The sequence below is a fragment of the Lactuca serriola genome, chromosome 9, assembly GCF_051521515.1.
Source record: "Lactuca serriola cultivar US96UC23 chromosome 9, Lser_US96UC23_V15, whole genome shotgun sequence".
Classification (NCBI taxonomy): domain Eukaryota; kingdom Viridiplantae; phylum Streptophyta; class Magnoliopsida; order Asterales; family Asteraceae; genus Lactuca; species Lactuca serriola.
The window spans coordinates 60,322,187-60,339,876 of NC_136416.1; the positions used below are offsets into that span (position 1 = coordinate 60,322,187).

At 33.2% G+C, this 17,690-nt stretch overlaps 1 protein-coding gene and 1 long non-coding RNA gene across 2 annotated transcripts; one reads left to right on the forward strand and one right to left on the reverse strand.

Annotated features, from left to right (window-relative positions):
• Positions 1-2,098: 2,098 nt before the first annotated feature.
• Positions 2,099-9,213, reverse strand: LOC145077170 (endoribonuclease Dicer homolog 2-like). Its single transcript, XM_079022938.1, has 22 exons — positions 8,843-9,213; positions 8,278-8,455; positions 8,077-8,190; positions 7,863-7,997; positions 7,664-7,748; positions 7,503-7,567; positions 7,274-7,414; positions 7,070-7,198; positions 6,867-6,996; positions 6,671-6,764; positions 6,251-6,446; positions 5,993-6,153; positions 5,684-5,902; positions 5,351-5,580; positions 5,008-5,273; positions 4,474-4,910; positions 4,298-4,398; positions 3,848-4,047; positions 3,562-3,771; positions 3,077-3,487; positions 2,707-2,985; positions 2,099-2,628 (listed from the first exon to the last, which is right to left on the reverse strand). Exons 1-22 carry the CDS (start codon positions 8,905-8,907, stop codon positions 2,272-2,274), a joined length of 4,203 nt encoding a protein of 1,400 aa, XP_078879064.1. The 5' UTR covers positions 8,908-9,213; the 3' UTR covers positions 2,099-2,271.
• Positions 9,214-11,689: 2,476 nt separating this feature from the next.
• On the forward strand, positions 11,690-13,580 carry LOC145074640 (uncharacterized). The gene is made up of 4 exons (XR_013691951.1): positions 11,690-12,432; positions 12,526-12,590; positions 12,710-12,786; positions 12,917-13,580. It is a non-coding gene; the product is annotated as an uncharacterized LOC145074640 (long non-coding RNA).
• Positions 13,581-17,690: the final 4,110 nt, after the last annotated feature.

Sequence of the window (17,690 nt, forward strand, 5' to 3'; positions counted from 1 at the left end):
GATAAGGAAAGTGAATTAAATTACAAAATAATATTATTATTTTGAATTCAAATTAGGTTTCCTACAACAATAAATAGGGACCTTCATAAGACCTAAGAACCCTGCACAATCATAAGGAATTTCGAAATTCTACTATCCATCTCTCTATTTAGATCCTAGGGTATGGGTGTGATTCATTAGAGGCTTCCACACTATTGGGGCTAGCATTCCAAAAGGGTTCTTGAAAGTACATTGTTATCTATGATAATAGCAGTAAGGTATGTGGTTTAAACCTTTGTGATTTTAGATTTTAGCTAGGTTATTTAGAAGTTTCAAAGTATGTTGCTATTATGAGAAAAGCCATAGAATTTTATAGGTTGCATGTGCCCATAAATTAGTTATGGGAAATTTCCAAAGTACATAGAAGTAATCGAAAAAAACCCATCAATGACGTCACTGACATAATTACACCTATGATTGCAAACTTAGTCCCTAGGTTACTAGACCAAATTAACACGAGCACTGACAAACATCGATATTGAGCATCAATGCGTACCGTTGCTTCTACGAGACTTTCTTTTTTGCTACAATCTGAATCAACTAACTGAGACTATGCTCCGGATCTATTGACCGAGACTATGCTCCAGATGTATTGATTGAAGTCACACTTTAAACCTTATCTACCACTTCGTTTTCGAAACCTCACTCTTGAGGCTTCACCTACCTCTCTCTTTATAACTTTGCTCTCGATCGAATATTGCAATAGAAACTTAACCCTTAGACTAGTATCCATTCTCATCAATCTACCACTCGAAGGTTGATCAATTAGTATGTCGTCATCATACCATTTTCTAACTTTAAAGCACTAAAAAATAATTAAGACTTAAGAAAAGCATGAAAGTTTCTTTAATGGAAGTGGAGAATAAAAGAAAGATTAATTGGGTTGCTTGGAATATTTATATACATAGTTAAAAAGGGTTTGATAATAGGAAAATGGCGAAGAAGTCAATTTGGTTTAACATTACAAAGATTGAGTATGATTTGATGGAACTGGGAACAGATTTAAAAGAAAAAAAAAAGTTAGGAGTGGGAATGAGAATGGGAATGGGAATGGTACTCGGTTTTGGAAGAACCGCCTTATCTAAGTTCACAAAGGATTTATGACATTAGTATCACAAGTCTATCGTCAAAGCAGACTTTGAAGCAAGGTCTAAGGAGAAGGACCAAACAAAGACAATGGGTTGAGTTGAAAAATCTATTGGAGAGACAAAGGGGCTTCACAAACTAAGATGATACCTAGGATTGGATGGGTGATCCCACAAACAAATATTAAATCAAATCCTTAAGGACAATAATCGATGATGCTAAAGTGGGTTCAAGTCATCTGCTAATAGAATGGGTTAGGTGAGCTCTGATTAAAGTGAACAGTTTTGCTTGGAGATTATTGCATACAGAAATTCCTTTTGCTCTTAATTTAATCTTGCGATGTGTACAATTTAATTATGTGAACTACAGGTTCTGTTCCCACGAGAGTGAAGATGTTGAACATGTTTTTTTTTTTTTGAAGTGTTCCTTCACAAGAACGATATGGCTATGAGTTTTTAAATGGAGTGGTTTACAGATTTAGCTTATGCTTCTAGGCCCATGGTCACTTTCCAAGATTTGGTGCAAACACTGACCCAAAGAAAAAGAAATTATTTACTGCTCATAAAAGGTGTTTAATCAAATTCAGATTTTAGCAACAAGATGGTGTGAGTTTGTATCTTCTTGACGATTTTGCAACTCTGAAAATGAATTTATGCATCAGAGGTCTTTTCTTGCTGCAAGATGAAAAATAAATGTATGTTCTTGTTGAAATCTGAATTTGATTGAACAAGATGGTATATGTGCATATTTCTTGACAATTCTAGAAATTAATTTATACAAAAGGGTCTTTTCTTACTGAATCTGAAAACGAGTTTATAGGTTAATGTTCATATCTTCTTGAGGATTTCGGCCACCCATATTTGCACACACAAACACCAAGAACAGACCTAGTTGGTTGGGAAAGATGACCGAAAAATTTGAAAGTTGGCCGGAAACTCATATTTTGGACACCCATATTTGGCTAGAAAAGACATTTGAAACCAACAAAACTCACTATATCCGGTCATATTGGTACTTTGTGAAAACTCCAACAAGTTCAATGGTATATTGCTCTCTGAAAAACAAAAAACCAACCTTTCAGATTCAAACCCATGCCAATCTAAAATCAAGAACTAGTGGGAAACAGATTAAACAAAGAAACTGTTGTCATGCAGCCGACAAATACTCTTTAAGCAACTTCAAAACAGACTTTGAAGCGAGTCTTTCAGCCATTTTCTTGTCAGCAGCCATGCAAGAATCTTTAAGGACAATATCGTCTTTTACCACCTCTATAGTGAAAGAGAATCTACCATCATCAGTTTCAGTACGCTTGGCTGATTTTTTAATTTCACAGTGATTCTTCTGACAAATATCATGCAACTCTTTCACTGGATGCAGTTTCAGTGTCTCGGGTGTTACCAAGGGTTCAAGAAGAGGCCGAATACTCTGAAAAACTCTATCTTTATCGTATCCAGAATCCACAAGAATCGCCCCAGCTAGAGACTCTATCACATCTCCAAGTACCTATTTACAATAATACCCCCAAACAAAAAGTAAACTACATGCAAGTAGAATAAAGTTACAAAAAGAACACTCGCTGACCTTAGGAAAACTGGTCTCGGACTCCCACCCGAAAGTAGTTTTCAAGGACAACTGGTCAAATTCATGAACAGTAGTGACAATAGCTCGGTGAAGATCATGAGATCCATGAAGAATATGTTTGTGTAGATCACATTTTACAGCAGATTGTGCATAACAATCATTATTCACAGAAGCTGACCTCAAATCAGTCAACATTCCAGGAGACATTCCTGGATATTTATTATACAAATGCACTGTGATCATATAATCCAACACTGCATCCCCAAGAAATTCTAATCTCTGCAAAAATTGTTTAAAAAAATTTGTAAGTAGAGTGCTAAAAGCCTAAATAATAAGAAATGAAAGTGGGATGTTATTTTGGGAAGCAAACCTGGTAACATTTTGGAATTTCGGGTAGCATGTAGGACCCATGAGTTATTGCTTCAACAAGTAAAGATACGTCTCTAAATGAGTAATTTAGCAACGACTCAAAGTACTGAATGTTTACATATTTTTCTGGATGCAAAGTCAAAGCTCGTGTATATGGCGTGTTGACAAAGTCAACCGATATACCGATCCATCTCATAAAAGATAACGCTGCCAGCTCACCTCCTTCGCTTAGAAAAACACCAATTAATGCTTCCACAACATCCGCCACTACTTTCTTTTTTATTACCCTTTTGCCCCTGATATACATTTTTCTTTCATCCAATAGAACCTCTTCTTCCAATTTAAAGCTGCTCGAACGATCTCCGGGGACAATCCATGTTTTTGGCTCGAATGGCTCATTACGGATAAACCCCTGAATACAATAACTAATTACCAAAATACCCTTTTCTTAGATGAGTTGAATAAGATGTATAAAAAGGACATTACCGGAAGATTACAGTTACATCCTAATCTGCATAACGAGTCGTTGGATATAATTTTCTCCCTTTTTGGACTCAAAATTCCCTCGTGTTGATCTTGAAGTGTTTTGAATAACTGTTGAGTAGCAGCATACTTGAGAAAAGAATCACCTAGAGTCTCAAAGGATTCCAGATGAAACTTTTCTACACATTTCTTTGTTGTGATAGCTTCCAAAACCTATAAAGAGCCAACAAAACGGTGAAAAGAGAAAAAAATAAAAGAAGGGTAGTGAAATAAGTGAAAAGTAATATACCTTCATAGCAGGAACATTTCCATTTGGCATGCTATGACATAGATGCATCTTTTTCAAATTCAGAGCAATATTCCATGATTCAATTCGATGCATTATTGATGGAACAAATGAAAAGGAATAAAATGTGCTTATAGAAACGGGAGACATGATGATGAAACACAGTTCGGATGGCAGCTCAACTCCTGCACTACTACTGGTTTCTGAAAAACAACAATAATAATCTCTTAACAATTCTTAGAGGAAATAATTTTGGTGCTTTGGCAATTTTAAGCAAAAACATCGTTATTTTACTTGCAACAGGGACCACATTTGTTGCAAACCCTCAAACAAGAACCAAAAATGTAAAAGAAAACTTTCAGTGACCTTAACTGATAATAAATTAGTGCTACTCAGGGACCAAACATGTAATATACTCAAACATTAATCATAACAACAAAAAAGTAACAGAACCTTTGTCCTTGTGTCTGCTTTTCTGAAGAGCATTTCTAACCGTAAAAAGTTGTCTAGCAGCAAAAAGCGTTTCTTCTTCATGTCTCAAGTCAATGCCATGTCTGCAATTTCAAACAAACTGCTTTTACGGTTTTACCCTTCCCCAAAATAATAAATCAATAAAAACGAATTCATACCGTTTTTTGTAGTAACTTTTATAGGAAACAACTCCCCCTTCTGTTATTTCCAAAGGGGAATTACCATTTAATCCAGGTAATCTTCCAGTGGTGCAATACACACGTCCATTATGAGGGGTACACACTAAAGATTTTTCCATAAAACAACTGCAAACTAAACCGTTTTTTGTATGCACTTTTTGATGTTCATTTCCCTTTAAACAACACATGCGTTCATTCACTTCTCTTTCATATGCAAACATAGCAGCCTGAACAGCCTTCCACTCCACAACCATTCGGGCTTTATCTGGGCCAGCTGATGGGAGTAGCAAATAATCATATGCCACGTCATCATCATTTTTTATTTTTAAAAAATCAACAGGCTTTTGCAACTTTGTGATGTTGCGATCAATAAGTACTCTCAACACAATCAATTGAAATTGCTTTGTCAGAATTATCTGAAAAAAAAAGATAAAACATATTGAAGTGGAATGTTCATTATTTAATACCCATAATAGCTACTTTATGATAAGATCTTAAAGAACTTTGTATTACCTGTTCAGAAGTAAGCTCACACGTTCCAATATAAGTCAAAGAAACAGAAATGTTTCCTCTATCGGATTCAAGATCAAAGGTCAACCCTTCATTGTCAAACTCTAACTCTGTGCTTACTGCAAGAACAATATCTTGTAGTGGAATCTCATATTCATAGTGTTTTTCTAACTTGATTGTGTAAAAATAATATACGTTAGTTGAATTATTTCCAAATCCAACAAGCTCTGGTGGTATGTACTGAACTTGTTCTTCGACATACTCAAATCCTGTTAAAAAAGATATTAAATTAAAAAACGAATCAAGTAAATAGAGATTGTGAATGAAATAATTTACACTATTTTACCAGCTTCTTGTTCATCATCGGCTTCTTTTTCCAATGTATCAGGGACAAGATTGTCCGTTAATGCACCCATACTATGCAGTTTCTTACATGCTTCAAGACACGCAAGTTGCTTCAGCATCTTCGTGGGGCCCACAACTTGCACGTGTGGAAGTGGGGAGCTTTTAGGAAAATAAATATCACAAGTTCCTGTTTCTTTATCAATCACGAATCTTGGGTAAGGCTTAAAGTACCTAAAAGTGATAGAATAGTAAAATATAAATATATAACAATTCCAATTTTGGTCATCTTATTGAAAAAAAAAATAAAAGCATCTAAAAGAGTAAAAGAGCAAACCCATCAGAAGGTAGCCTTGAACAATAAAAGTACACCATGGAAATACTGGAACTCAAGCTCAATGTCGCCCCTGTAGATTCAACATGATACACCACAGCATCATACAAGTCTTTTTCAAGGGGCCCACATGGTTCAGAAGCATGGCTTAAAGACTCATCCCGCATCCTCTTTCCACTCAGAAGGTAATTATTCACCTTATTCAACGTCTTTTCATCCCCACTAAAAACCATCAAAACAAGATATTACTCAAATATTAAATAACATATCTCCACGTAAATCACATATAAGAAAAGTCGATAAAGTTTCCACCTTTTAACCAGTAAAAGAAAATCAGAATCCTGCATTCGAGCACGACCTCTAGACTGAATAAAACTGCAAACAGTTGATGCAGAATCAAATCTTATTACAAGATTGCATTTCTGCACATCCAAGCCTTCTTCAAGAATTGATGTTGCAACAATGATGTTTACCTGTACACATCACAAAGTGCCCAAATTATGTTTTAAGAAATGCAATTTGACTATTCTTTAAAAAAGAAGAAGAAGAAGAAGAAGAAAATAGACATACCATTCCTTTATGGAACTCTTCCACTATTTTATTTTGTAATCCTCGGCTTTGTGATTGCATTGCTGAATGATTTCCAGCTATATATTTTGTTGTCCAATCAAAAAGTTTAGGGTGCAATTCACAAAGTAAGCTTTTGAGCACCCTTGCTGTTATCACCCTTTCAACAAATATTATACATCTCATATCCTTCACATGCCTGCAAGAAATTTATAAAAAATAATTACAGATTGTTCAGGATATAGCAAATTGCATAAAATGATAAAATAGCAACATAGTTTACTTTTTTAGAAATATAGACAATGTATTTTGTTCTTCACACATATAAGCTTCCTAGTTAGATTTTATTGACACATAATAGCAGTATATTTAGAAATATTTACTCATAATAACAAACAAAGTACAATGAACAGAAGTATAAACCTGTATTCAGCAAGAGATTCGATTAAACAGACAACTTTTGTTGAGAGCAAGCCAATGCTTACAGTTGCTTCATTCACCTGAGTGATGGACCATTCTAGAAATTGCCAAAAATAAAATAGTTTGAATAATAAGATTGTGAAAAGTATTGGCAATATTTAATTAGTATAAAGAAAGATTAAATAGATGTCTTCATTACCCTTAGGTATGTAAGAGCAAAAAACTTTGGTAGCATCTTTACAAAAATCTCTGGCAATGCTCTCACCACGTACATCTAGCTGCCCCCATGAAAAGAGATCGGTTTTTTCGCATGAATATGCTTCGGCTGCCTGTTACAAGGGGTTAAAAGGTCATTTTCTGTTTCTATGTTTGGAGGAAAGGATTAAGAGTTTAAAAACACACCTTTAAAGCCAAGAAAATGCCCAATTCGGTTAAGCAATGTACAAAAGTTGAATGCAACTTGGACAATCTGTTCATGGCATTTTGCATTGAAGATGTTGAAAGAGTTGTAGTACTGACTTTATCTTCATGCTGTGAAGTAATATTGGTATTTCTTAATAATACAATTTTGATAAATATTCAAAAGTCAAAACAAGTCAAGATTACCTTTTTTCTTAAGATTGACAGATTGCTTTTTAAAGCCTCGAGAACATGATAAGGAAGTTCTCTGTCCTCATAGAACTTAAGCTTAACAGTTGAAAAGGGAATGTAGCCAGATAAAACAGATTCACTTGCACATGTATATATCTTCATTAAGAAAGAAATCTATGTAAGCTATTATAATCAAATAACAAGTTTAAATGATTAAAGAAAATGTGAAATTCTGTTTAGAAACCTTTGAATTCATCACAGTCTCAAGGTTGTTAATCTGCTCCCAGTAATCCTTGCCAGAGTTTGACACTAGAATACAACAAACAAGCTAATCAGGATCACTAATAAAGTCTAATTGGAAAATTAATAAAGTAAAAAAAAAAAAAAAAAAAAAAAAATTAATACCTTTAGCTTCCACAGGTGAAGCTGTCATCCCTAGTACCCTAGGAAGCTCAGAACCACCATCACATAAACGCCTGTGATAAAACTCCTACAAAGATAGATTTTTTCAAATTTTCAAGAACATTTAATAGAGTATTAGTAATGATAATATTAACAATAAAAAAAACAAAGAAAACAAAAGGGTGTAAAACATATAACACACCTTCATAATGAGAGCCATTGCATGTTTTTTCTTGGCATGATGACATTCATCAAATATCAAGAGCTTAATGTCATCCAAGCTTAAAAAGCTATGGCTCAAGGCATTAAGCAAAATTTGAGGTGTCATTACCATTATCTGCAGCATGATTAATGAAGGGTGAAACAACGTATGATTATATACATAGATTAAAAAAAAAAGGATTACTTTTTTATACCTGGTTTTCATCTTGTTGTTTCTTCCAGTCAGCAGCCTTCCAAAAATCAACGCCTTTTTGGCCCCAGTATTCTTCCACTTTCAGATCGACATGTTTTCTCACATTCTCAGCTTGCTAAACATCAAAGAAGGATATACAAATTCTCATGATTGTGCTTCAGTGAAGAAATTAATAGACATATCAAGAGATATATACACATACCTGTTGTACTAAGACAACAGTGGGAACCAAAAAAACTGCAAAAAAACGTGATGGTTTTCTCAACAGATAGGCATAGTGGCGTAGAAGCATGATGGCAATCAATGTTTTGCCTGATCCAGTTTCCAAGAACACTATTGTGTTCTGCTTTATCGCTTGCTCCAGTGCTTCTATTTGATAACTGATCAAAATACACAAAATTTCGCATCAAGAACGCTTAGAACTTATCAAAACTTTGAGTAAAGCATCGTATAAAAGTTAAATTCGTAAAAGATCGACAAGAACTTTCATTAATACAATTTCCCTCCGATGTTCTCTCTAACCTGCATTCTCCGTTTTGATTAACCTAAGTTTTGTGTTTTGCAACCACATCTATGTCAATAAACCCAAAAAAATAAAATTATCGATGATCATTGTAGGTCCTACAAAATATTAACTCATCGATTCCTGCAAAACAACTTTACTTTTTCAAGTTTGTATCTTGTTGCAGATTGATGTAAGTATATGGTTAGCCCCAAACTTGAATGACGCATAAATCAAAGGGATGATCAAATACTAAACGGTTTACCTTCTAGCAAACGGGAATTGATCGGCAGATGTTTCACCACCGCTTCCATCGTCATTGGCGGCCATCCTCTTTCTCACTGTGAATCTTCAACAAAAAACAGGGGGGAATGATGAAAGGCGTGGGAGATAACGTAAAGAACGCACGAATTGAAGTAGAATAGAATCAGGGTTTTAGACGGTTGTGAGAGAGAGAAAGAGAGGGGGAAGATGAGTGGGTTTCGCAAACTTGGAATGGCATTTAAAAGAAAATGATGCGTCTTTAAAACTCGTGTCTTGAAGTGGTTACTGTTGTTCTTAAGCGCATTTGTCACAGCGATTCTTTCTGTGGAAGTTATTCGAATTTAGAGTATGGAGTGTGAGGTCTGGTGTTGTTGATGATACAGTGAAGTTTGTATTTTTGAATGAAAGTTTTGGACTTTTTTGCTTGCGTCAGCGTAAAGCGCTGACCCTCTTCCTGGAGGACATTCCTACGGTATTTGATCATATCGTAACTTTTATTTTCAAAAATTTATTATAGTTGAAATTGAAATCTAGATTTAAATGAAAAAGATGATAAATTTAATCAAAAATATTTTATTTTGACCCTTTTCCTAGAGGACATTCCTACCGTATTCGATCATATCGTACTTTTATTTTCAAAATTTTATTATAGTCAATGTTGTAAAAATCGTTTGACGATAGCTCGACGGTCGACTGATATTAGGGGATTAATCGGTCTTGGCGGGGATTAATCGGGGACCATAGATTATTAATAAAATTTTAACATTAATTAAATATTAATATATCTTAAGAAAAACAAGTACTTCAAATTAGAAAATAAAAAAAATTGAAATTTGGAAATTTGAAAATACCAAAATATGAACATTTTGGTATAATATTTGAAATTTTGAAAATTTAAAAATTTTGGAGTAAAAAAAGAAAGTTGGTTTTTTAAATTTTTTAAAAATTTTTTGACCTTTTTTTAGACTTTTTTACCTTTTTTGACTTTTGTTGACCTATTAATCCCATTAAAGCCGATCAATCCTAAATTTCCGATTAATGTCTTAATCCTCGACGATTGGAGAATGTCAAGCGATTAATCGCCGATTAATCCCGATTTCTGCAAACATGATTATAGTTAATATCTACATGTTTAAATGAAATGAAAAAGATGATAAATTTAATCAAACATATTTAATTTTTTTCTCACATAGCCATAAATTTTGCATTGCTAGTTAGTCTGCGAAATGGTCGAAACATCATCATTGACCATTTACCAGTATGTCTGTGGAATTATGTGGTCCTATGATAATTCATCGGTATAAAAACAAATAATTTATTTATTCTATTAATAATTTAAAACAAAAATGGTTTTGAATTAAATTCCGGATTGAAAATTCATATCCTATAGGTGATGATTTTAATTTTGTATTTTTAATTGTTTTTATATTTTCTCAGTAGCATTTTTTTAGTGCGGGAAATTGTCATTTTCCATATCTAAACGTTATTTCACGATGACCATTTCTCAGTGAACAAATGGATCCATTTTTCATAGTGGCCATCTTTTGGTGTGGAAACTTACCACTTTGGAGTACCTTTTTACGAAATAGTTATTTTCCACACTTTAAATGACCATTTTTGGTAGCAGGTTCATTTTCTCTTACTTGATCATTGTTTTATTTAAGACAAAATTTAGAAGTTTGAGTTGTTAGTAATTAAGAAAAAATATCACCTATGGAAGTTTCGTCATGTGTCAGGTATTTGAGTGGAGATGTATGTATTGAAAATTTGTGGTAGTTTCGAATGTTGAAAGTTCACATGCACAGAAAAAATCTCACTTATGGAAGTTCATTAATGTGATTGGTGGAATTTCCAATAAAATATAAAGAAAACAAACAAACCACCCCAGATGGTGGATGATATAGGCAATCGTCTACGGCGACCCATCTATTAAAAGTTACCAAAAACTTTATGGACTTTATTATAAATATATTATACAAGATTGATCTTGAAGATATCATTAATAATTATGCATCTCAAAAAGTTAGAAAAAATATTTTTCAATAAATATATGGATTTTTGTAGTCGAAAATGTTATTTTTAGAAACTAATATAAGGAACTTCTTTCAATTATTTGAGCTATTATAAAATAGTTGATAAAATTTATGTATTTTAAATGTCTTTTTTTCTCTCGGGGTCCAAAATATGTTTAGAATGACCCTAAAAACAAACTCATATGACATTGATTATTTACGGTTTTGTTGTTGTGCAATATATAGAATTAGAAAGATTAAGGATATATGAAATTTATAAACTCAAATATAATCGGTGTAACATAGTAAAAAAAACTGCAATAAGTGTTGGAATTAGATTATATATATATATATATATATATATATATATATATATATATATATATATATATATATATATATATATATATATATTAAAATTATCCTACCAGTGAAGTATGTGGTTTTTTTGGCAGAAATCGTCATTCATTTATATCTGTTTTTACAATTGTGGTCTATTTAATTATATATATATATATATATATATATATATATATATATATATATATATATATATATATACTTAATTTGGGGAGGCTTACCTACAGTATACTATGGGTTTTCAGATTTTGGCCACATAAGTTTTAATATTTGCAGTTTGGTCCCTAACCCCTTTTTGGTTGTCAACAGGGTCATTAAAGCAGTTGATGCGTTGTCTTCTTCTTATTCAAAATGGTGTCCTCCACACGTTTTATTCCCCAATTAAATTACTCCACCTCACCACCACCGATTAGCCCGATGTTTGGTCCACCGACTTCCCTTTACTCTATTTCCTCCGAAATTGGATTCATTATTGGAAAAAATCGGGACATCACAGACTCAAATTGATAGGGAGGGGAGGTAGCGAGGCCGATGGTAGGGGTGGTTCAACCGGACGGAACTGTTATTGAATGACAGGTGCACACCCGCTATCTTTTCTTACAGACGTTCGCTCAAATTCTCGCTACCGTCATGACAGGAAGTATTTCGATTAGGGTTTAATTCCCCCAATTTCACCCTCTGTTCGTTTCATTTGGTTTCGCTTATCTTCCGTCTTAAGTTCTTTTGCTCTATCTTCCTCATATCTATTTTGGTTTTCGTTTCCCAAAGATTATGTGTTTGTTTCTTTTTTGTTTAATCCATATACTCCAAATTTGTAAACACCCAAATACCAGCTCTTCAAAAGGCCTGCAACTTATGAGGTTTGTTGATCCTTTCAGCTACAAATTGTGGTATAATTTATGTTGAATAATTATATCACCAGCGGTGGTCCTATCACTATCTTCTGATTCTCAATTGCTACCAGATTGTGCTTCTATTGTTCAACGATTGTAGGGTTTTCAGCTGTGGAAAGATGGAGCTGCTCCGGAGGTCGAAGTTAAAGAAAAAAAATGTTATTATTATTTTTTTGATAAAAAATGTTACTATGTTCTTCAATCTCTAAAAATTTCTTTGAGTTGATATATAAATTGAATTGGTTATTTTAATATCTTTGTATGTTAGGCAGCTACAAAAAATAGATGAGGTTTATATACTAGTCACTCTATTTCCAGAACAAAATGTAAGATTTCAATTTTGGTACTATGTTCTTCAATCTCTAAAATTTCTTAAAATTGATATCTAATTTGAATTCGTTGTTTTAATATATTTGTAGTTTAGACAGCTGAACAAGAAATGGATGAAGTTTATACATAGATCACTATATTTCCAGAGCAAAATGTAAGATTTCAGTTCTAGTACTTCATTTTTTGTGAGAAGTATTCACTTGAATTGTTATATCTGTATGTAAATTAATGAATTAATGTGGAAGCTTACAATGTTGATTTTTTTTATGAAAGGTCATCGATGTATGTCTTCCTCTTCGGCTGCTAAAACAGATGGAAACCAGGGATGTTAATAATTTGTACCGTTTTGGGTAATTTTTGTTTTTCATTCCATGGTTATTTAGTTATCAACTATCCTCGGTGTGTGAAAAAATAGACATAATACCAGCTTTCATGACAAATGGAAGACTTACTTTAATATGTTTTCATTTATACCACCAGGTGGTCATGCAATGGAACGACCAATTTCTATTTCAACCCTTCATTCAATTACATGTATCACTTCACCTCTCATAGGTTCTTATCTTCCTCTGGCTGGTTTTATGCTTAATTTGGTTTCCTAAAATGCTATGTGTAACTTATTATACAGTATTTGAGAATTTAGAAAAGGATTTCACTAAAACTTAAAGATTGTGGCTTGGCTTCTTCCCCTTTGATGTCTCAAAACGAACTTCTGTAATTAGAACAATAAAATGGGATGTCATCTCCTGCTTATATGGTAAGCTTCATGTATTTTTTATGCATCTGCATGAACTTCACCATAAAGAAAAAGTCAAATTTAGTTCATCTATTCATGTCAATATTGAAAATGAGATTGTACAGTAGATAAAAAATATCTTGCGGGCATGCAACAGTTAAAATGAATACTAATTAATGTGTGTTTGTTGATGTGGTCCAAACTCCCAATGAATCATATGCCTCAAAAGCAAGTGACCTGTCGTTCAACATTAAAAAAAAAGCATCAAGTCTAATATGAGATCAGTGGGGATGGTAGCATCATTAAAAAAAACATTTGGTTTATGGTAACAACTTAAGTTACACTCATTACATTTTTATCTTATTGAAAAAAGTTAGGGTAAGTGATTTCATTTGTTATTATTGTATGTTGTCTATCCTTAATTACATGGTATTATTATTATTATTATTATCATTATTATTATTATTATTATTATTATTATTATTATTATTATTATTATTTGTAAATACTTGAGTTGTTGTTTGTATTCATGTAGACAGACGTAAGGGGCAAAGAGAGACTGACACCTTCCCAACATCTATTTTAGGTACTTACATCTTTCCTCAACTTCACAATAAGTCAATCTTAATGTAGTGACATAAGAGCATGGTTTGGCATGCCGAATTAAAGCTTGCACAATTGAACATGGTGATTTGGGTGTTTAAGAAATGTATTGATTGTATATGGTGTTACAAAAAGGATCTAGATCTAGACTACATAAATAACACACACTTACACACTCACTTTTACATCTCTCAAGCACACCTCTACAAGTGGACAAATCCACCTTATATAGAGGTCTTTACATGTCTCTCTCTCACTCTCTATCTCTCATGTGTCAAAAGGCTAATGCACCACATGCAAGTGGGTTTTACAAAAGTCAAACATAACAAAGTCATTCATGGAAAACTTTGTACCCCAACATTCTCTCCCTCAAAGTTAGGAATGAATGACCCACTTCAAATCTTCCAAAGTCAAGCACTACACGGTTCGAGCCTCAAAGGTAACACATGTTGAAACGAACTTCAATCTTCAATTCTTCCATGATTCTTCAATTTAGGCTCTAGGATGTGAGACCATACAATCCGAGCAACAACGAATGATCAAGAGTATTCCAAACTCCAAATAATCACCTTAAAGTTGCGCATAAAAACACACCCCAAAAATCTTCAATAATTCCAATCCCATTTCAAATACATCACTTCTGAACTTCCAATTGCATCATCTCGTGGCTTCAAAACATCAAGATCACTTCAGTCTTCAAATCCGCGTAATATGAAAAATTCAAGTTCGAATTTCCATATAAAACTTCTCCCCCTTTTTATAATCGAAATTTTATTATAAAACTCCAAGGAAAAAGAACGTGCTCTATTTGGAATTTTTCATATCAAAACTCCCCCTTAACATGTGGCATAAACTTTGTGCTTCAATCCGGAAAATCCAAAAAATAATCAATTTTTAGCTTCGTTCACGGATTGCCTTTGACAAAATTTCTAAAAAATGGGTAGAAATTGTCAATTTCAAAATTCTGCAGTGACCCGTTGCGCCAAAAACAGCCAAATATGCAAAATTCTCCCCCATTTGTGAAACTGGGTAAAATGTGTAAATTCGCACAAACTGCAGGGACCAGAACTGAAAATTCTGCAATTTCTCAGCTTTTATTACCCATTTGCGAAGTTGGGTATAAACTGCCAATATTACGAAACTGCAGGGACTCTTTTCGAAACTTCTGTTTTCTTCCCCAATTCGCGTTATACAAGTCGATCGCTTCGCACGTTCCTTACAAACGCTTCGCATAATAATCTTTCGCACATCGACTTCAACAGATGCAAATGAACAACTTTCACATACTGAAACATGGATGCGAAACGATTTTGATATTCACTCATATGCGAAAATCCAAACTCAATCATCTGATACCAGTGTCGACTCCAAAATGTTGAGACCCTTCGCAATATTAAAATCAAGATACCAGTCGATATCTAAACCAACATACGACTTCCCAATAACAAATCCAGACTCCAAGCTTGCGAAATTAGCTTACAATCCTTCGTTATCAAACATTCAACCATCGACTGTGAGATATCGACTCCAATAACCACAATCCGTTAGCATCCCTTCGCTTTTCATCGCATCGACATCAAATTCCATTAGCCAACATCGATTCCTCTCTTTCTTGACTTCGCATTATCATCGATTTCACATCACCAACCCTTCGAAATCAAAATTAATTTTTTCATCATCTGTTCGTTATCTCTTCATTCACAACTCAAGGCCGTTCATCCCCAAATCAAATCCTTCATAATTGAAATATCAAATTTTGACTTTTTATTAACCCATCGACAATGAAAAATCGATAAACACCAAAGTTATCTTCTCAATGTCAAATTTCAGATCAAATAGCCATTTTCAACCAAAATTTCAACCGTTCTTCATCTGTTCTTGAATGTTCTTCATTAGTTTATCAATTTCAATCCAAATCAACAATTTCCGAGTTCAATCAAAATCTCCAAACCAAGAATCATCAATTCATCGAATAAATTTCATAACATCTTCAAATCGATGATTAATTTCCAAAAAAAAAGATTCGAGAGCACAGAAGATCAAGAAATCGATCAGATGAACAAGCATAAGAAAATCGATTCACTTTAACAAGTAATACTTCCGATTCGTAAATTGAATCGTGATAAAGAACCAAACAGTATGATGACAATGATCAAGGCTCAAGATCAAGAAACCAATTACGATGTTCAATCTATCAACCGATGATTTGGAAAATAAAACTGACATGAGTCCCAAATCAGTGTCGATATTCACGAATCTTATGGATGAGAGATGAATCAGATGCGAACCAAATATGATATCCAAACATGGGCTCAAAGCGTGGTCATGAACAGTAAGCAAATTAAATGGTTGGGTTCAATCAATTTAAATGAACATTAATCGATCATAAATTTTGGGCTCAAAGTTATGGGTTACTGAATGAATTAGAGTCAAATCAACATATTTGGGCTCAAGTATGAACATATCGAAATAATTTTGGGCATAGCACTCAATTCAAAGGAACACTAGCAATTTGAAAATCAAATCGAACAACAAATATGAGATTTGATATGGCTTTGATCAAAAAAAAATTATTGGATCACAACAAATGGGTTTTTTTTAAGAAACACTTGATCCAACGAGTCAAACGATCATGAATCAAGAACGCAACGCACGAATCAAATATGACAAGAGATCATAGAGAGAGACTCACCAAAAATTGTTCAAATTGCGACAAATGTTGCCAAACCGAGAATCGTTCTTCAAAAATCACTTTGATCTTGAAGACCCGCTCTGATACCAATTATAGTGACATAAGAACATGGTTTGGCATGCAAAATTAAAGCTTGCACAATTGAACATGGTGATTTGGGTGTTTAAGAGATGTATTGATTGTATATGGTGTTACAAAAAGGATCTAGATCTAGACTACATAAATAACACACACTTACACACTCACTTTTACATCTCTCAAGCACACCTCTACAAGTGGACAAACCCACCTTATATAGAGGTGTTTACATGTCTCTCTCTTACTCTCTATCTCTCATGTGTCAAAAGGCTAATGCACCACATGCAAGTGGGTTTTACAAAAGTCAAACATTACAAAGTCATTCATGGAAAACTTTGTACCCCAACACTTAACTGTTGATTTGATTACTTAACGCTGAAAATTCTTTTCCAGGTGGATCTGTTATGTTATCTAATCCAAGTAACAATTGGTTTGATAATATAGACTCCAAACAATAACGCAACTTCTTCTGTCAGCATCCAGCAAAACCAACCACAACTCCCTACGATCAACAAGAAGCTTATGCTTTTGTTATGTAACTGACTATTGACTATGTACCAACTTTCGTAATATAAACAATCATCTTCTTACTACCTTATGCACACACATTTAGTAAAAAAAATAAAAATCATTTCGACCCATGCGGAGCATGGACCCTACTCTAGTTATAATCAAATAGGGCATAGTTTTACTTATATTTTGTTCCGGATGAATTTGCTTATTATTCAAAAGATATTATTTTTTTAGGTTATTTTTTTAAAAAATCTAATATTTTGACCTATTAAAAAAATCTAATATTTTGACCTAATTAAGGGAAAATTCTAAACTTTTTTTAATAGAAAAAAGACAAGATACCAGGTAAAAATTAGAAAAAAAAACATTTTTGATCGTTTTCACATATTTTATCTATTATCTTGTATTTTTTTGGAGTAAGAACTTTTTTGTTAATTTGGTCAAAAAAATTATGATTTTTCTATAATAATAAAACGATGCACATTTGAAAATAAAATATAATAATGTATTAGTCTAGACATTCATTTATATTATGTCATGATATAAAAATGTGAAATATATAATCACTCGTCTTCTATTTAAACTATAATTCAAGGTCCACTTTCTACTCTCGATGTGTTTATGTGTGTGTT